This window comes from Hylobates moloch, unplaced genomic scaffold (assembly GCF_009828535.3).
Source record: "Hylobates moloch isolate HMO894 unplaced genomic scaffold, HMol_V3 SCAFFOLD_6, whole genome shotgun sequence".
In the NCBI taxonomy this organism is placed as follows: domain Eukaryota; kingdom Metazoa; phylum Chordata; class Mammalia; order Primates; family Hylobatidae; genus Hylobates; species Hylobates moloch.
This window is the reverse complement of record NW_026652281.1, coordinates 11617802-11636666: the sequence shown is the minus strand read 5'-3', so window position 1 is coordinate 11636666 and position 18865 is coordinate 11617802. Positions and strand designations below refer to the sequence as shown.

At 42.2% G+C, this 18865-nt stretch overlaps 1 protein-coding gene across 4 annotated transcripts in view; it reads left to right on the top strand.

The window, feature by feature from the left end:
* Positions 1–18865, top strand: part of WWOX (WW domain containing oxidoreductase) — an 804193-nt gene that overhangs the window by 471893 nt on the left and 313435 nt on the right. The window contains exon 9 of one of the 4 annotated variants that reach the window (XM_058440465.1): positions 12935–16598. The exons of the other annotated variants lie outside the window; for them this stretch is intronic. Within the exon in view, the coding sequence (XP_058296448.1) occupies positions 12935–13021 (87 nt within the window). The 3' untranslated portion in view covers positions 13022–16598. Of the gene's footprint in view, positions 1–12934; positions 16599–18865 lie in introns of those variants that run through there. 4 annotated transcript variants of the gene reach the window in all.

The window sequence follows — 18865 nt, the reverse complement described above, 5'->3', positions numbered from 1 at the left end:
ACTCATTATCTTCTGTGTGCCTCAACGTCTCTAATTTCCCATTAAAAGTAATAGGAAATAGCTCAGTGACTTTTGCACCAACCTAACACAATGGGTTGACATTCAGGATTGCTATAATTATGAAGCAGTGGCAAATGGAGTCTTCGTTTTTAGCCCGGTGGAGGCATATGCTGGGCACTCAACAAACATCACTTCCCCTGCCCTTTTCTCAGATGGAATTATCCAGACAAATTGGGTGCTCAACTCTGGATTTGATCCAAGCTCTCTGGAAATCTCTAGCTTCTCAAACTGATTCATGGTGGAGTGCCTTTTGGGCACAGGAGAAGGAAATAAGAGCCTCGCGAGCTTTGGGACTGCTGCCTCTAGCTCCCACGCTGCATGCAGAATTCCTGCTCTGGGAGCTCACTTTATCTCAAAAACCCATGCATATTCTGCTTCTACCCTGAATTCAGCAATGTTGTGTGTTACTATACGAACTAGTGTTTTTGTTACTTACCAGTTACATTCACACTCCAGGAATGTATCTGTTCCCACATCCCTTGATGCTGAGCGTACCAGAGTTAAGGGAGGCAAGCAAGGCACCTAACCTCCCAGGTTCATGGAGGTCCCCGTTCTGCACTTGCTGACCTTGAGCTTGTGGACTCCATAAATGTCTGCCCTTGGCATTGCATGTGCCTCCCTCTGGGCTCACCCTGCTGGGCCTGTCACTTGCTCCCGTTGGAGAGGCCTGTTTCCATGCATAGCTCTTTGTCAGATGCTCACACTCGGTCAATACTTGCCTTCCTTTGAGGCCATCTGCACCCACTGACAATCTGATCGCTCCCCTGAATGGGGAGGTGAAAGCATGCAAGCTAGGAGTTCAGATCTTTAACACAGGGAAGACCCTGTCTATGGAAGTGCTGAGCTCTTCAGTGTCATCACAGAAAAGCATGAGCCCTCCCTGCTACGGAGTCATCACATACTATAGCTGAGCGATGTGGGAGCTCCACGATGGGGAGGTGACACATAGTCAGTTAATTACATAAAGAGAACTTGAGCAAACTCTTACTCTCCCATATGCTGTGCAGATCCCTCCGAAAAGCTTTACAGATGTTCTTTTTTTTTTAAAATCCCTCCCCCATCTTTCTTTCTTTGCACCCACGATGCTCTGCACTTCAAGCTAAATATAATGTATCTGATTTTACAGCATACATACTAATCAGGTTTGAAAGTTGTCTTGTGAGGCTTTAAAAAGCTAGCCAAGAGCAGTGTGATTTCTCCAAAAGGATGTCTGCAATCAAGATGATTACATGGGAAAATCATAATTTATATTGCTGAAAATGTCATTTGCAAAACACTTTGACAATACTTTCCTTTCAGTCTATTTTCCTGTGTATGGGGTAAGTGTTGCCCTTTTGCAACTTTCCTTTTATTTTATTTATTTATTTATTTTCAATACTCTGAATATCAGTGGAACAACTGCAGATTCAGGGCAGTATGGGGTGGTTCAGGAACAGAACTGACAGGTATTGAAGCCAAAAATTGAACAATAACAACGTAGGAGAGAGAATCCAAAGATAGTATGTTTTCAGGATACAGGCATTCGTGTGGATGAACACACACACACACACACACACTTTTTTTTTCTCCTATTGCAATAGAACGTAAAGGTAGATTTTTAGAACCAAATCCCTTTTAGGAAGCTATCTCTCTTCCACCCTGCTGCCTTTGTGTTGAATAAACTATATTAAATTATCCAGGAGGAATGATTAGTGATCTGATTCATTAATATCCCTTGTTATTAAGAACTGTCTGTGTCCTGGTTGGCAGATACTAAGTCCACAGATGCCAATAATTAATATTTGTGGTTGATTATAAAAATAGCCACCAATTCTTCCCTCTCCCCTGCACATGTACATCTTGCATTGTGAAATTGTAGATCTTCCCCTCCAAAGGTGAAGTTCGTTTGTCCACTCCTTGAACCGGGATGGCATGAAACTTGATTTGACCAATGAGGCCTTTGGAAACACGGCACAAGCAGAGGCTTGAAAAGTGCTTCTATGTTGGTGCTTGCCCACTTGCTGTGCTAGGAACCCTTTTACTTCTGGGTGTGAACAAGCCTAGGCTAGCCTTCTGGGTGTTGAGAGACAGAAGACCATGTTTCCATATTGCCCCAGCCAAGAGCCAACCTACAAACGCAACTGCCTTGTTGACAGCAGACACCTGCCCAACTGAGCCCAGCCCAAATTGCTGACTCATGCAATCTTGAGCTAAAAATAAGTAGCTGTTGTTTATAGCCACTAATATTTGTGATGGTTCATTGCATAGTAAAATTGAATGGAGATAATACTTTTGAATTTGACCCTTTGAGAGCTGTTGTAAAGAAGTAATATGTGTAGTGTTTGCCCTTTTCCTCAGCTGTAGGCCTGGTATGCGGAAGTATTCAGTTATTTGGTAAGTGAACCCTCGCTGATGCCCTGGCTGGTGTTTTCTGTCTCAGGAAGTATGAATATTTCATCCAGGGTTATATGCTACAGGGAAATTCAAGAAATTGAGGATCCTTGAAAATCTCATCTCCCTCACAAGGATCAGGTGGCAGGATCTAATGGGAGGGGTAGAGAAGTGAGTGTTAACACACAGAGAACCCAGGAGAGAGACTTTTCTCAGAGGTCTCATGTCAAGAAAAGATCATTTCTCCTAAGCAATCAATTTGTTTTAAAATCTGAACCTCATGTCTGATAGTAGTCCCTTCTTTTATCTGGCCACTCAGGAGCTCAAAAATAAATTTTTGGCACCCTTCTTCCTGGCTCCAGTAAAGTCATACAACCATATGATACCTCTCTGGCAACTAATTTCACCTATTTCCTTATTTGTTTAAAAATTTTAACTTAAATTTTTTTTCCTCAAGATCTATTTATGGATCACCTGTTTTATTTTTTCTTCTTTTCTTTCCTCCTTTTCTTTTGTCCCTTTTCTCCCCACTCTTGACTCTTCTCTAGTTTTTATATGCAGTATTTATTTATGGATGCCATCTGAAATCCTCCTTCCTTTTTAACAAGGCAAGTAGAAAACGAAAACAAAATCAAAGGTTACACTACACAATTGTTGGAGCCCTAGGGACCGAGAGAAGAATAGGAGCAGGTTCTTGGACTATTCTCTCCCCAGCAACTGTAACTGGAAGGAACCTCAGTTTTTCCATTCATTCTTTCATCAAAACAGCATAGCAGTGTAGAAGGAACTCTGACTTTGGCATTGGTGCCTCTCAGTCTGAAGTCTAAGTCCATTACTGTGTTTCTTTCCTCCTGCTGATAGCTGATTTGTTATAAACAAATTACCAAAAACTTACTGGCTTTAAACAACACATGCTTATCATGTTGCAGTTCTGGGGAGTCCCAAGTTCAAAATCAGTCTCACCTGATCAAGATGTCAGTAGGGCTTGTTCCTTCTGGAGGCTCTAGGGGAGAATCTATTTCCTTGCGTTTTTTAGCTTCTAGAGGTCTCCTGCATTCCTTGGCTCTTGGCCCCTTCCTCTGTCTTCAAAGCCAGCAGTTTAATATCATCACATCTCCTTTACTGATTCCTCTTCTGTTGTCGCATCACATTCTCCTCATCTGGCCCTCCTGCCACTGTCTTATAAGGATGATTTTGATTCCATTGGGAATACCCAAATAATCTTGGATAATCACTCCATCTCAGGGTCCTTAACTTAATCACATCTTCAAAGTCCCCTTTGCCATGCCTGATGACAGAGTCACAAATTTGGGGCATTAGTGTGTAGACTTCTCTTGCAGGGAGTCATTATTCTACCGCAACCACTAATTCTGGACTTCAGTTTCCCTCATCCATAGAGCAGGGATAACAATATCCTCCAGGCTATCCGCAGAAATAGAGAATATAATAAGCTTTATCCAGTGGGTCACTCAGTGATGGGAGTCTTCCTTATCAAGCTGTCCCAGGTCCATCTCTCGGGACTGAAATGTGGGCAAGACCATCACATTTTTCATCTCCTGCGCCCTGCCCCTAACAGTGACTGAGTAGATCTTCATACAATGGCGACTGTTTAGTCTGCCTGGATGGCTATAACATAATACCATAGACTGGGCAACTTAAACAGGAGACCTCTATTCCTCACAGTCTAGAGGCTGGGAAGTCCAAGGTGAAGCCATGGGCAAATTCAGTGCCTGCCTAAGGCCCTCTTTCTGGTTCCCAGATGGATGCCTTTGTGTGTCCTCTCATGGCAGAGAGAGGAAGGGGTCTGGAACCTTTCTCTTATAAGGATGCTAATCCCATCGTACCCTGTCCCTCATGATCTCATTTGAAATTAATCACCTCCCAAAGCCTCACCTCCAAATAGTGTCACACTGGGGCTTAGGGCTTCAGCATATGAATTTGGGGGAGCTGGGGAGAGGAATATATACGTTGAGTCCATAACAACTATGTCACTTACATCTCTACTTAGTGATTTAGAAAATAGCAAGTATAGTAGTGAGAACATGGTATCAGAACCAGGAGAGGGTCCTTTGGCTTTCTGAGTTCTGTCAGAAACAAAGTTTTGCTGCCTTGGGCCTGTGGCTTGTCCTCCCTGATTGTCTGTGGCCTTGCTGTAAACTGTGACGCGTTCATATGAGGCACAGGATGGTTCCAAGGACCAACTGAGGCTGTCTGTGCCAAGGTTGGGAGGGTGTAAGTGCTCAGAGGCAGCTGGAAGCTGTGCTTTTCTACTTCCCGAGACTGTGCGGAGCTTCGTTCTTCTGTAGGGAGAAGTCTCTTAGGACAGAGCTCACAACAGTGCAGTCAGGAGACTGGAAATTTTAGTGGCACCAAAGTGGGCTTTACTTCCTCCTCCTAGAATTCCTGCCATAAAGGTGGAGATGTGCAATAAACTGAGCACCGATAGAGTACCAAGAACATGCTTTTTGCACATTGTTTGATTCATCAATCAGAGCAGGGCATGGCTGTCATCAGTTTAGAGTTGAGAGAATTGACTATCAAAGGGGTCACGTCTCTGTGAATAGTAGTAGTAATAGCAGCAGTATCGATAGCAATCATAGTAATTAAAATTGAAGCAACCACCAGTGTAATCATAGCAGAAACTCACATGTGTGTGCTTTCTATGTGCCAGGCACGAGGCTAAAGTCATACATTGATCATTTGTTTATCCCACCCTAAGTGATAGGTGTATTCATCATTCTCAGTATCAGAAGAAGAAACTGAGGTTCAGAGTGACCTAGTAAAGATCACAAACCCATCCGTGGTGAAGGGCATGATTGGCAGAAGCCCAATTTAAGCCCCCATCATCTCCTGACCCTTTTCGAAAGCTGAGCTGCCTGCCAGGGTCTTTGCTCTTCTGCTGCCAAGAAGTGAGGTTTTGGCCAGGTGCGGTGGCTCACGCCTGTAATCCAGCACTTTGGGAGGCTGCGGCGGGCGGATCACAAGGTCAGGAGATCAAGACCATCCTGGTTAACACGGTAAAACTCCGTGTCTACTAAAAATAAGAAAAAAAAAAAAAAAAAAAAAATAGCCGGGCGTGGTGGCAGGCGCCTGTAGTCCCAGCTACTCAGGAGGCTGAAGCAGGAGAATGGCGTTAACCCGGGAGGCCGGAGCTTTGCAGTGAGCCGAGATCGCACCACTGCACTCCAGCCTGGGAGACAGAGCAAGACTCCTTGTCCAAAAAAAAAAAAAAAAAAAGAAGTGAGGTTTTTTTGTGTGTTCTGGAAGGTCCCCAAGCTTGCCACAGCCTGTTACTGTATTTAAAGGGTGTCCTTTGCTGCGTAACTACGGCAAAGAAGAACCAACTGGCTGTTCCCCATTGGCTGCGGAAAGTTCCAGCTCATCCACCCTGCCTCTGTGGCTGAGTCAGGGGGAGAAAAGGAGAAAGTTTTTCTCCCGCAACTGGGCCACCAAACCAGCGGAGCCTCCAGCCGGGGTGGTCTCGAGGAGGCCCATTACCGGCTGGAGTGACAGAGTGTGGCGAACCTGCAGCTCGTCCCGTGTCTAATGGAACAGAAACAAGCTCCCTGCTGCCCTTGTTTTCCAGTGGCTCACCGGGGCTCTGCGAGGTTTATTAATCTTAGCGTATAATGGAAAATGTGTTGCCGTGTGAAATCCATAGCCTCTGTTCACTACTCCGTGGATTGAAGGCGGCAGGAGTCTTTGTCTTATTTATACACAGTGCCTGCGAGAGACACTTAGGGCAGGAGAACGCCGTCATAAAACTCCATGCGGAATTTGAAAGTGTGCATTAATGCATGTGACCAGATGGTTCTAAAATATGCCACTTTAGGCCGGGCGCGGTGGCTCACACTTGTAATCCCAGCACTTTGGGAGGCCGAGGCGGGCAGATCACGAGGTCAGGAGATCGAGACCACGGTGAAACCCTGTCTATACTAAAAATACAAAAAAAAAATTAGCCGGGCGTGGTGGCGGGTGCCTGTAGTCCCAGCTACTTGGAGAGGCTGAGGCAGGAGAATGGCGTGAACCCGGGAGGCGGAGCTTGCAGTGAGCCGAGAAAAATGCCATTTAAACCATCATCCTCTGAAAAAAACTCTTCTGAAGAACATAGATTCTGCATAATAACTGCCTTGAGTAGGTCTATTTTAGAAAATATGTAAGGTACAGGATGAAGATGAGGGAGGAAGATGGTTCCTAGTTATCATTACTTTGTCCCTCCAAAAGCCTGCATGGGGAAAAAAAAAATCCACCCAGTGCAAGAACCGTGGCAGTACTTAGACCATTTAGAATCACTCTGAGTTATTACCCAGAAATTGCTAACCACTGCTTTCCAAGTTATATATTAAATTTTTCTTTTTTTAAAAAGAAAAAAAAAAGGCTTCCAACTTTTTTTTTTCTTTTTTTTTTTTTTTTTTGAGTTTGAGTCCTACTCTGTCACCCAGGCTGGAGTGCAGTGGCCCGATCCTGGCTCACTGCAAGCTCCACCTCCCGCATTCAAGCGAGTTTCCTGCCTTAGCTTCCCCAGTAGCTGAGATTACAGGCATCCACCACCACACTCAGCTGATTCCTGTATTTTAGTAGAGGTGGGATTTCGCCATGTTGGCCAGGCTGAGTGATCCACCTGCCTCAGCCTCTCAAAGTGCTGGGATTACAGGCGTGAGTCACAGCGTCCAGCCCCAACTTCTTAAGAGCCAGAAACAATTGGCTGTTAGTTAGCTGTCACAGTATTAATACTAGTGTCTGCAAGTAAGTTTGTTTTCTGCTTCTGTCTTACAAGTTGTAAGGGCTATCGGTAGACACATCTAATAATCCTAACACTGTCATCCTTACACTTGAGGTCTTATTATCCGCTTCTACCTTAGCTATGCAAACAGATGAATAACCTACTCTGGATTTACCCAGATAGTGCTGTTGCAGACACCGCATACAGTGAGATTGGAGGCTCCTGGGTGTCAGCCTCTTGGACTGGCTCATTACAGGGGGAGCAGAATGCTTCACAGGTAAGCCATCTTAAGGCCATTTTGTCTGAGGAACACTCAGGTTTGCAAACCATTGCTTAAAATTACAGGATTCCTGGGGACGTGTGGGGCCGGGAGGGAAGAACCCTATGGGCAGAAATGTGACTTTCAGTAGGAAAGATGTACTGTTTCCCACTGAGAAGAATCAAAAATAAAAAAGTGCTTCCTTGTCTCTCTATATTGTTATTAAAACAAGTAGATGCATTTTCATCGAATCAAGGCAGTTTTCCTTTGTAAAATGTTCTATTTCATATCACTGTTCAAACTTGACATCCACATTTGAGTTGGTTTTTAAACCAACTCAAATCACCAACTCAGATCACCGTTCTGTTGACATTCACCTGTATTATACCTTTCAGTTGGTCAAATCACTTAATTTATCATAAACCATTTAAGGAGCAGTTGGAGAAAAGGGGGAAAAAGTTAAATGTTAATGATTCCTTTTGTAACTGCAATTTTGTTGGCTCCTTTTTGTACATATATGATTATGAAGCAATTTGCATGAAATTTACACCTTTTCAAATTTTGAAAATTGCCTTGTTGAAAAAGAATCGCTGTACTTCTCAATACTACACTGATTAATCACAGTTATAGAGTAGACATAACATTTTTATTAAACTCTCAGTGAGCAGGAAAATTAGCACTTCCTGCAATAACGATACTAATTTCATTAGTGAACGTTTTCATTTATAAAGTGCTTCTTCCTTATCTTGAACCTTTTATCCTTTTCTTATTGACCACAGAGAGGGCATCTCTTTGGGAGCTGGTAATAAACCATATTCGTAATATGATGTGACCTCATCGACAGGCTGCTGCTTCTAGCTGATCATCTTCCTTGATCATAAATATCCATCGGTACCTCTTGTCACATGGTGCTCTTAGAGCTTCCTCTTTGAATTTCAAATGTGATAAGAGATGGTTTCCGTCCTGAAGAGCTTGCACTGGGATGGTTATTGGAAAGATTAACACTCTAAAACTAACAGGTGGATATAAAGATAAAGAAAATACAGTATTTTGTTGATTTATGTTCATATAACTTCTTTATTGGTAAAGGGGAAACAGGTGAGAATACAGGAAATCCTTTTGGCCTTGTTTGCGTTTTTTAGAAATTCAACTTTGCAAACAAACTCAGGGGAAACTAGTGAGGTGGAAATAAAGACTGCTAGACTACAGGTCTGGGGCCCAAGTGTTTTATTAATATAAACAGTTGCATATAAATGGCCAGTTTCACCACCAAGTCCTTTCTGAAACGTTGGTAGTAGATGAACTAATGTAAGAACTTATTTTTCTATGAGACAGGGTCTGGAGTGTGGTGGTGCAATCATAGCTCACTGCAGCCTTGATCTCCTGGGCTGAAGTGATGCTCATGCCTCAGTCCCCTGAGTAGCTGGGATTACAGGCATGCACCACCATGCCTGCCTATTTTTTTTTTTAATTTTTCTTTTATAGGCGTGCATTATCGCTCTCTTGCCCAGGATGGTCTCAAATGCCTGGAGTCAAGTGATCCTCCCGCCTCTGCCTCTCACAGTACAGGGATTATAGGTGTGAGCCAGGAAGCCCAGCTGCTACAGTTACTCAGCCACCTTCCTACTAGAAGCCAGGTGTTTCTCAAGCTTCTGAAGACACAAAGGTGAACCCCAGACAAGCCAGGTTTACCGAGTGTGCATTTCATTGGGGGAGCCAGCGAAAAAATGAGTAAACACCAAGATAAATTATATTCCAGTGGCGACACATTTTCAGAAACAAACACGGCGCTTGGCTAGAAATGAATGGCAGGGGAGAAGGCGGGGCAAGCTTTAGAAAGGACAGGCAGGTAAGGAAAGGGTTTCAAAGGTGACAAGGAGCTGGCACTGTGAATAACCAGAGGAAAAGTGTTTTGGGCACAAGGAACAGAAAGTGAAACGGTGCCCTGGCAAGGCAAAGATTATTCATTGTTGAAGAGACTATGTTGCCCAGATGACTTGTTCATGTAACCTGTGATTTTTAAATTTAGAATTGAGGTTTGAAGGGAAGTATTGGTCATTTCTTTATCTGCATGGGAAGGCATACTGTAGCTACTTACAGTAGAAGAGAAATGTACATTTCTGAAAACTCCCTGAGGGAGAAAGGGGCAGTGATGATTCTAAATGTTAATAATGCAGATAGCCTTTTCTTTGTATATCAATTTTTGTAAATGTGTTGCTTAAATAGATTTTTTTGAGCCAGTAATGGTTTAGAAAAGTAAATGACTTGCCCAAGGTCATACCCCCAGTACACTTGGGAGCCAAGATTAATCATAGATGACTTTGTGAAATGTCCAATTAAATGTGTGTGTGTGTGTGTGTGTGTGTGTATATATATATGTTTATATGTGCGTGTGTGTGTATATATATATGTATATATATGTGTATATATGTATATGTGTATATATATACATATATATATATATAGTGTGCATTACACCTTAACAGACATTGATTTGACACTTTATGTTTTAACTTTATTAATAAGTTTTTGTGAGCAGAGGTCTTGTTTTGCCAACTTGACATGTGGATTTTAAAGGACAAGTGCCTTAGAATACAAACTGTCCTGTAAAGAATACCATATTATCGAAAAGATGTTCAAACTCATCAGTTAGAGGCATTGCAGTTGGCTGGGTGCAGTGGCTCACGCCTGTAGTCTCAGCACTTTGGGAGGCCAAGGCAGGTGGATTACTTGAGGTCAGAAGCTCGAGACCAGCCTGGCCAACATGGTGAAACCCCTTCTCTACTAAAAATAGAAAATTAGCCAGGCACGGTGGCATGTGACTGTAATCCCAGCTACTCGGCAGGGTGAGGCAGGAGAATCGCTGGAACCCGGGAGACAGAGGTTGTAGTGAGCCAAGATGTCGCCACTATACTCCAGCCTAGGCAACAGAGCTAGATTCCGTCTCAAAAAAAAAAAAAAAAAAAAAGGCATTGCTGTTAATACAACAATGATAAATTATTTCACACTCACCAGATTGGCAAAACGTTAAGTAGTAAGGTAATAACAAGCATTGCAAGGATGTGGAGAAATAGGGAATTTTATACATTACCGAACTGAAACAGCCATTTTGGAAAATATTTTGGTATTACCTAATAAAGTAGTACTTAACAACTTACGCAATTTCGTTCCTATAAGGATGCCTTAGAGAAACTCTTGAAAACCAGGAAAAGCTCAAGAATGCTTCTGGCACATAATTTGTGATAGCAAGAAACTGAAAGGCCTCCAAAAGCCGTCTACAATGAAATGGGGAAATCAGTGGTGGTACATTCCTGTCTTAGGAGATAGCAGTGATAATGGGTGGTTACTAGAACCTGCATCAACATAGAAGAATCTCAGCAACATAATATAGGATTAAAACAGCGTTTACAGCTGGGCACGGTGGCTCACACCTGTAATCCCAGCACCTTGGGAGGCCACAGTGGGCAGATCGCTTGAGCCCAGGAGTTTGAGTCCAACCTGGGCAACATACTGAGACCCCATCTCTACCAAAAATACAAAAATTAGCCAGTGTGGTATCATGTGTCTGTGGTCTCAGGTACTTGGGAGGCTGAGGAGGGAGGATCTCTTGAGCCTAGAAGGTTGAGGCTGCAGTGAGCCATGATTGTACCACTGCACTCCAGCCTGGGCTACAGAGTAAGGCTCTGTCTCAAAAAAAAAAAAAGAAAAAATATACGTAGAATATATACAGTATGATTCAATTTATAGAAAGTTTAAAATATAGGCAAAGCTAAACATTGAGGATATTTGATAAAACTATAAAGAAAACCAAGTGAATGAATAATGCAAAATATGAGCTAGTGTTTTCCCAGGTGTGACAGATGGGGCATGGTGGGGAGTAAAACAGAATAATGCCATGGGGAGAGATACATAGGAGAGGTATTGGAAAATTCTGTTTCTTAAAATGAGTGACAGGTACCTAGGTAGTCATTCTATGTATTATTAAAGTGGACACACATTGCTTATGTGAAATCTTGTTATATATGTCACATATCACATAATCTGAAATAATCTGCTTCCACTAGTAAAAGTTTAAAAAATTTTAGCCGGGCACGGTGGCTCACGCCTGTAATCCCAGCACTTTGGGAGGCCGAGGCAGGTGGATCATGAGGTCAGGAGAAGAGACCACGCTGGCTAACATGGTGAAACCCCGTCTCTACTAAAAATACAAAAAATTAGCTGGGCATGGTATTGGGCACCTGTAGTCCCAGCTACTCAGGAGGCTGAGGCGGGAGAATGGCGTGAACCTGGGAGGTGGAGCTTGCAGTGAGCCTAGATCGCGCCACTGCACTCCAGCCTGTGCAACACAGCGTGACTCCACCTAAAAACAAAGCAAAACAAAAAAGAAACAAAAAAAGTTTAAGAAATGTTCTAGTACCTTGAAACCAACATAGGTGTCAGATACTTGACTATTTTGTTTTTTTTCTTCTTAGCCACTTTGACCTGTGAGATTTTGTGTGATGAAAACTTAAGAATGTGGTATTACACCCTGTGATTTGAATTTCTCCATACTCCATTCCATTCTATATGTCAGATACATCTTCCTAAAACACACCTTTGTCACATCGCTCCTCTGCTCAAAAACATTCCGTGGCTCCCTGGGTCCTCTGAGACTTAAGTTTACAATGCTCAGCTTGTCATTCCTTTCCCCAGTGTACTGTCTGTCTCACTAATTTGTTCATTATTTTAATGCATTTTCTTGAATATACTTCTGTAGACAGCCACCAGATGGGTAGCAGGAATGCTGCGCTGAACCATGAATCCAAAGCTTTCATCAGGTTTACTTGCTTCCTGTCCTGGCCACATCATCTGCTCATTCTCTGTCTCCACTTGAACACACTTCACATTCTCCACTTGTGTATCATTCACTATTCTTGCTAAATTAACACAAATTTTGCAGCTTAAAACAGCACACATTTATTATTTCATGGTTTCTGTGGATGAGGAATCTGAGTATCAGACTTAGGTGGGTCCTCTGCCTAGGGTTTCACAAAGTGGCAATCATATATTGGCCAGGGTGTGTTCTAATCTGGTAGCTTGAGTGGGGAAGAATTGGCTTCCCAAATCACTCAGATTACTAGCAGATTTTATTTCCTTGTAGCTTTTTGACTCAGGTCCTGGCTTCTTGCTTACTGTTGACTGTTGGCTAGAGGTACCCCTCAGCTCCTAGAGGCATCAACAGTTCCTGAATATTTGGGCTTTTCCCACAAAGCAGCTTCCTTCATCAAGCCAGCAGCAAGAGTCTCCGGGGCAAGTTGGTCAGTAAGATGGTGTCCTATATGCCCAGTGTAATCATGGGAGCCATGTATACCTCATCACATTTGCCAGATTTCTGCTGATTAATGCTAAGTCAGAAGCCCTGCACACATTCAAAGGGAGGAAACTGCACGATTGTGTGAATACCAGGCGGTAGCGATTATGTGGGGCCGCCTTATGCTCTATCAGCCACAACTTGAAGTATCTTCTCTCCTCTTTGCTGCCAGGTAATGTCTCTGAAGACTGTAAGACCTGAATCCTATCTTAAGTTGTCTGTGGTTGCTTCCTTCCTGAAAGCAACAAGAAGCCCATGAATGTCTTATGCCCGAAGATCTGCCTTCAAAGACTACTACCTGTGTTGTCACAAATGGCAAGATTTCATCCTTTTTATATGGCTGAATAATATTTCACTGTATATGTGAACCACATTTTTAAAAATGCATTTCTGAACCTGAAGGACATTATGTTAAGTCAAATAAGCCAGACACAGACGGACAAAGACTGTATGATCTGACTAACAATGCAGGATCTGAAAAAACCAAACTTATAGAATAGAAACAGAGTGAGAATGGTGGTTGCTGGGACTAGGGGGTCAGTGAAGTGGGGAGATGTTGATCAAAGGGTTCAAACTTTTAGTTACTGATAAACCAGTTCTGGACATCTAATGTACAGCATGAGTGGTGATGGACGTGTTAATTAATTTGATTGTGATAATCATTACACAATGTATATAGTAATCAAATCATTACTTTATAGACCCTGGAAATATTAAATATTTATTTTTCAATTAAATGTATATATATTTAAAGCTGCCATGGAAAGCCTTAAAGTTAAAGCACGAACATTTTTGAGAAAGACTTTGCATATTTTAATTGCTGCCTGGAATCCTCCTTCAGCTGGGATGAGAAATCATCTCTGGGTTAGTTCTATCCCTGGAGGTGAGGGCCAGACAACACATCAAAACTGACTTTTTCTTTTGATTTTTTTTCAAAGTTGTTAAGACTATCTAAGATTCAGATCTCCCTAATACTGTTTCTACTTTGTATTTAGAACATATTTGTTTAGAGGATACTAGACTGAAATAGCCCTATCTCCAGGTTGTCTGATGCAGTGAGGATGTGGTGTTAATCTTACACCTACCCATTAGTCTATAAAACTCCTGACGGATGCTCAGGAAACCAAAAAGGATGTCTGCATGGATGGCAAGAAAGCACAAATCGTCTGATTTCACGTCATCCTAAGATCTTGTGACTTCAGCTTTGCTTTGGACTGGGGCATTGGATCTTCCACATGCCTTCTCTTAAGTCGTGCATTTGACACATATTTAATAAGCACCTACTGTGTGCCGTTAGAGACCATGATACAGTTTTGAAAGCATAGCCTGAATAATGGATGACACCGTTCTAAAGCCATGATCTGGTCTTGGTTATTTGTAGCACTATGAAGAAAAACTTCGTTAAATCACAACTCTATTTACGTTTAACCTAGCATGGTGAAGTTATCAACATATAATGCCTGTCTATACTAGCAGATGGAAAATGCCTAGATAAATACTGCATGGGACATTTTTAAACATGTAAAAAAAAATCAATTTTCTTAAGGTTACATCTTTTTACCTCTTTATGTAAAACATGGTATATTAAAAGAGATTAAATTTTACTCTGTGGAGTAAAATGCAAACACAAAATTATTTTTTTCATTTTTCAGAGCATGTACTGGATTATCATTTATTTATGAGGCTTTTTTAAATCTAGAATATATGGAAATCTTTTCTTGAAGCACAATATTGAATTGGGAATGTTGTCTGACAGTTTCCTTCTTACTGTTGCATAGAATGACTCTCCTGTATGCATTTTTAAAAGAAAGTTCAATATACTCTGCATTTGAAAGGGAAGAAGTAATCACCATAATCTTGGGGAATCTTTTAAATAGCCTTCCTTCCAGTTCTTCTATGTTTCACCAACTTTTCTGCAACAAATAATGCATCTGTGATTTTTCAGAACTCACAAAATGTCCACCTTTATTTCTTTTATTCAAAATTTATACTTCATAATTGAAGTTCACCTCCCAAAAGACAGCTTGGTCCAGTATAGAGCTATGATATGTTTTCTCTGTTCCTTTTGCACACTTTCCTTGTTTGGAGGCGTTGGACTTGGATCCTTCATTCTCCATGAGGCTGATGTTTTTCCATTTCAGTTTCCTTAAGTGGTGAAGCTGCATAACCATGAAAGCAGGGACCACATAAAAATGCTGCCTTCAGTCCTGGTAGCTCATGCCTGTAATCCTAGCACATTGGGTGGCCCAGGTAGGAGCACCACTTGAGGCCAGAAGTTTGTGACCAGCCTGGGCACTACAGTGAGACCCTGTCTCTACCCAAATAAAAATATTAGCTGGGCATGATGGCTCATACCTGTAGTCCCAGCTACTCAAGAGGCTAAAGGGGGATATCTCTTAAGCCCAGAAGATTCAGACTGCAATGAGCTATGATTGTCCCACTGCACTTCAGCCTAGGCAACAGAACAAGACCCTGTCCCTTAAAATAAATGCTTCCTTGGGTATCTTAATCCTTTCTCAAGATTCCTTCTAACGCTAACATTTCTGTGCCATCCCCACACTACCATCTGTTCACTTTTATATATCTTGACCATTTTATTTTTCATCCCATCTTCACTCCAAGTATTAGTTAGCTATTGCTGCATAACAAATGACCCCAAAATTCAGTAATTGCTTTATAGGTAGCCCCATTTCGCCCATCTCATTCTATAGCTCAGGTTGAAAGTTGAGTCGCGAATTGGGGAACATTCTTCTCTTGGTGCAAATTAGTTGTCACCAGTGTCTCATAGGGTTGGGTTGAAACTTAGCACATCCCATCACTTTGATTGGCTAAAGCCAGTTACATAACCAAGCCCAGCTTCAGAAGGGAAATTGTATGCATTACAAGGAGGTGAGAGGATGGAAAGTGAATATTTGCTGAACAGACTTTCTGTCCAGTTTGTTGTATTTGGTGGTGGTGCAGGGCAAACATATGTTTGAAACCTTGTTGAGATTTTTAGCTTTCTTCAGAACAGAGCTTTTAAAACTCAGCGTTTGTCCCCTAAATTCCAGCACTGCTGCCATGAGTAAAGGGTGCACTGACCATGAGCAAATCATTTAGCTGGCTCACCTTTCATGCAACCTTGAATTCACCAGGAAGGAAGTTCATGCAGCCCTGGGTATGATGCTCTAATTTTGAGCCAAACCAGCTAGAGTTCAAGTCCAAACCATTCCACTTCCTAGCTTTTGGACCATGAACAATTTATTTATGCTTTCTGGGCTTTGGTTCCTAAATTATTTAAATGGGGATGATTACATCTATTCATCACTTTCACCTTCTTGAAGACCTTTTGGACAATTACCCAGTTCATAGCTCTGAGAGACCGTGTGTTGACACTCTATTTGACCACATCTTCCTAGCAGTCTTGGGGAAGGTGCCACTTTGCGAAGAATTTGTTGCTAGGTAATGTCAATGACATGACTTTCAGTTTAGCACATGTACAGATGACCTTGTTTGGGCTTGTGCCATTGGTAATTCACTTTCAGGTTTTCCGTTTGACAGTATATATTCAAGTGTGGTTTCTTGTGGCCACAGTTTTTCCAGATAACCAAGACTCACTAATATTTTCACAAGAACATTTGTCACCTAGGTCCAGATTTCAGAGGAAAAAAGTATACCGACATTGTTCTTGTACACACTTTATAAAATATTTGGGGAATATCACTAGCCACCTGCTTCTGAAAGTACTTAGATACTGTCTGATCTTAATACAAGACACTATGCACCAATTAAGCTGTTGTTGATGCTTTTTTGCCTTTTTTGACAATTAAAAATAATCTCATACGACCATACCACTGGATTAGTCTCTTGCCATTCAATTTTATGTTCATATATAAATATATATGCATACCAAATTTTATATATAGATATGTATATATATATATATTTTTTTTCTGAGATGGAGTCTTACTCTCTCACCCAGGCTGGAGTGCGGTGGTGCAATCTCGGCTCACTGCAAGCTCCACCTCCCGGGTTTATGCCATTCTCCTGCCTCAGCCTCCTGAGTAGCTGGGACTACAGGCGTCCGCCACCACACCAGGCTAATTTTCTGTATTTTTAGCAGGCACAGGGTTTCAGAGCAGACACAGGGTTTCACTATGTTAGCCAGGATCTCCTGACCTGTTAGTCTCGATCTCCTGACCTCGTGATCCGCCTGCCTCTGCCTCCCAAAGTGCTGGGATTACAGGCGTGAGCCATGGCGCCCAGCCCAAATTATATATTCTTATGCACACACACACACACACCAAATTTAAAAAGATAGATACATAGGCAGTTGTTATGCAGCGTTTGAAAGAAATTTATTTCCAGCTATGGATCATTTGGAAAAAGATCAATATGATGCATCAACATTATAAGTAAATGAAAATGAATACAACCTCGTGGTTTTCTGAAAGCATGGTTTCCTGCGTGGCTTCCAGAATTGCATCCCTGACCCTTGAAACATGTATTATATGCTACAGAACATCTGTCTGTGAACAGGTTAATGGGAAAGATGCATCTCTACAAACAAATACCACCTGTAATGCTGTTATAGCTTTGTTGCTTGTTGATATTACTTATGAACTTTCTTGCTTTTCAGAAACCTCCACCACAAAAGAGGCATTAACAGTACTGTTACATTCTACATCTTCTGCATTTTTTTCCTTTGCCCTTTTTATAGTTTTTTGTTGTTTTGTTTTTTCATATTGTCAGCCACTTCATCACGTTTGGTCTCTTGTTTTTGGCTCTGTTTTTCTTTCTGTTTCTCGTTATTGTGGCTGTTAAAAATCAGTTTAATGATTCAGCAATAATTACGAAGTTCCTATTCATGGGTGTTACTTTACTAACTACCAAGGATGAAAAGGCAGGTTTTGCTTCGTTATTACGTCACAGTTTCGTCAAGGAGATAAATACTTAAATTGCAGTAGAGTGTGACAGCATATGTCGACGGTATGGGCGATATGGAATAAGAGTGGGACAGGGAGGCCGGGCAGGCTCGAAAGACGAAGAGATGTCTGAGCCAAGTTGAAGGGTAAACTGAGTTCACCAGGCAAACTAAGGAAGGGTACCCAGGCTGAAGGATCATGGGAGGGGGTGAGCGTGAGTTCCTCTTAAGTGAATATAAACCAGGGGGTAGGAAACAACATGAAATGAGACTGGCGAGAGAGAAGGATGCCAGGTGAGGTGTCGTGATGTGCCAGAGACTGCGGAGATCGCATTCTAATTAAGAAACAGAAGCCAGGAAACTCCTGTACTTCAAGGTTATGGAATAGGAGAGTTGATGAAATGTAAGAGATCGTCTTTGTCTCTATCACATTACTGACGGAGAAGTGGGATGAGAATTATGAACGTTTTCCCTTCTTCTTTGTTTAAAGAAAACAAATATCATCTGCCTTGCAAGGTAGTTGTGAGAAATGAATTGAGGAGATAATATCTTTAAATCTCCTACGGTGATACCTGGAACATGATGGTGCTTGGGAAATGTCTCTCTTCTGAAATGAGGCTGCCTCGAAGACTCACTGGAACCCAAGCAAAGTGTCTCTGCATTTCACTCCAAGCCGTCGACTTCTGTTCTGAATGTTAAAATGCAGGTGGCTGTGAGGGAGTCTTCTGAGTCATGCCAGCGTTTAAGGTGCTTGCTCTTCTTTCTGCACTTTCCTGCTTTCCTCAAAGCCTATTGAAAGCGAGGGCCGTGTTTGCTGTTTTCTTTGACCGAGGATTTCTTTTTTTTCTTTTGAGACCGAGTCTTGCTCTGTCACCGAGGTTGGAGTGCAGTGTGCAGTCTCAGCTCACTGCAACCTGCACCTCCCAAGTTCAAGCGATTCTCCTGCCTCAGCCTCTTGAGTAGGTGAGACTACAGGTGTGTGCCAGCATGCCCAGCTAGCTTCTGTATTTTTTAGTAGAGACGGGGTCTCACTATGTTGCCCAGGCTGATCTCAAACTCCTGAGGTACAGCGTTCCACCTGCCTCTGCCTCCCAAAGTATTGGAATATCCGGTGCGAGCCACTGCACCTGGCCTGCAACAGAGGATTTTAGTCAATGCTGAGCACCAATTACAGATTGATTCCTCTGTGATTCCAGGTAA